The 2,197-nt window shown below is 33.3% G+C and overlaps 1 protein-coding gene across 1 annotated transcript in view; it reads right to left on the bottom strand.

Annotated features, from left to right (window-relative positions):
• Positions 1-700: 700 nt before the first annotated feature.
• Positions 701-2,197, bottom strand: part of LOC102832830 (amine sulfotransferase-like) — a 14,787-nt gene continuing 13,290 nt past the window's right edge. The window contains exon 3 of the mRNA XM_006839979.1: positions 701-724. Within this exon, the coding sequence (XP_006840042.1) occupies positions 701-724 (24 nt within the window). The remainder of the gene's footprint in view (positions 725-2,197) is intronic.

Raw genomic sequence — 2,197 nt, 5'->3', positions numbered from 1 at the left:
TTCAGGTATTCCATTTCATTTGTTGACTTTCAATTTCAATAGATTCAGATTTCAGATATTTTATATTATGATTATTGATGGATGTTTGCTGTGTTTCTTCTCATTTTGAGTCATGGCCCATCAGCACATGAAAATCTAAATGCCTTACTCCATCCATAGCATTAAGGTTAACTCTAATTTGAGGAAGCAGCTCTTCTCTAGTCATAGTTTAAGTGTTTTACAACCTGAAGATTTCCTGTTCCAGCACAATATCAAATAACATTCTGCTGCTGTTCATAACATTCTCCTTGGCCAATCCTTTAGAAGGGGACTTATTCCTTCTTCCTGGACCGTCTTAGTCCAGAAGCTCCACTGGAATCTGCCCATCTTGGGCAACCCGGCTGGTATTTGAAACATCAGTGGCATAGTTTCCAGGATCATAAAAACACAAAAGCCACCACAGTTTGACAAACTTGTAGAGAAGTTGTCAAATGATTAGACTACAGATTCAAGAGAAAAAGTATATATGGTTTCTTCTGAGCTACCAAGAATAAAAATGCATTTGATATAATTAACTATTCTATGATACAAGTAAAATATGAATGAAAATATATTTTTTAGCATTTTGTGCCTTAGAAATTCATAAGAAAACAAGAAATGTATATAATAAAATTCTAGAAAATCAAGGAAAAATAAGAATATCAGCTATTACCTTTATTATTCATTTTCCTTCTGCAGATTTTATCTAATGAAATAGGGGGAAAATGAAAACACCGGAAACTAAAGAAAATCAGGTAAATTATTTAAAATGATGAAAAAGATATTTGAGAGTAAAAGGAAAACTTAATAAAGCCACAAAGAGATTAAAAAAAAAAAAAAAGGGACACATATGAGCAGCTCAAACAATGTCCTTTTTCTCATAAAAGGAACAATTAAACAGAAAATCAATATTGAAAACAAATTTCAAATTTATAGTTGCAATAAAAAGAGTAAACAATAATCCTGGGAACTGATTCAGTAAAAAGAAAATCTAAGATGCATATGTATATGTTGTTCCTGTTGTTGTTAAGTGTCCTTGAATTAGTTCTGACTCACAACAACCCTGTACAGTGTTTCCAATGAGTGGCTGATGGGTTTAAACTATCAATCTTGTGGTTTGCAGTCTAGAGCTGACCTTAAAGTACCACACCAGTAATTAAGCACATTTGGAGGACATTAAATTACATATGAAAAATATAGAGGGATGGAATGTTGGAATATAAATAATGTCAACAATTGTCCCAGAATTAACCTATATATTTAATCAATTTCAAATAGTATTCAGTTATCATTAAGGACTTAACATATTCAAAAATAAAGTAGATGAGGTTTCCCTCATCAGATTGAAATTTATTCATTACCTATTTAAAATACTTAAAACTATAAAGAACTGGCAGACGTTAAACAGATCTATCAGTATTTTTATTAAGGAAGTACATAATCAGAAGGGAGGGACTATGGAAGTTAGTATATCCAAAGGCAGGCTCAAAATACTTGGGAAAGAGAAGATCCATAAAAAATCATGTTGGGTTAGTGGACTAACCTGCTGGACAAATATGATGCAATATTCATACCTTACATCACATGCAGTGTCTGGCATAATTTCTAAATAAATGTAAAAAGTAAAAGCTAATTAGAAAATCCCTGGAGAGTATTTGAATAATCTTGTGGTGGGGCAATATTTTCTTACCAAGACACCAGTGACAGAAGCCAAGAAAAAAGATGAACAGATTGGTTATATAAAATTTAAAGCTTTCAATGATTTTTAATGGTAAAGTTATCATTGTTGTTAAATGCTGTTGAGTTCATTTTGCTCATAACAAAACTAGGATTCTTGAGGGACAGGTGGTGGGTTTGAACCACCAACCATGTGGTTAGCAGTCTAGGGCCACACACAAAAAAATATTTGTTGGGAAAGTTTTTGCTCTGTATATATGTTTCTACTCATTGCCATAGAGAGAGTTCTGACTCATAAAGACCCCATGTAGTCTATGGTAGAACTGCTCCAGAGGGGTTTTCTAACTGCAATCTTTACAGAAGCAGATCACCTGACATTTCTTCTATGGTGCCACCATGTGGATTTGAACCACTAACATTTATGCTAGTACTCAACCTTGAGGTTAGTAGTCAAGCACAAACCCTTTGTGCCTCCCAGGAATAATAAGTGCTACTAGAACTC

The sequence above is a fragment of the Chrysochloris asiatica genome, unplaced genomic scaffold (assembly GCF_000296735.1).
Source record: "Chrysochloris asiatica unplaced genomic scaffold, ChrAsi1.0 scaffold00027, whole genome shotgun sequence".
Classification (NCBI taxonomy): domain Eukaryota; kingdom Metazoa; phylum Chordata; class Mammalia; order Afrosoricida; family Chrysochloridae; genus Chrysochloris; species Chrysochloris asiatica.
Note: the sequence above shows the minus strand (reverse complement) of the source record. Positions and strands in the feature narration are given on the sequence as shown.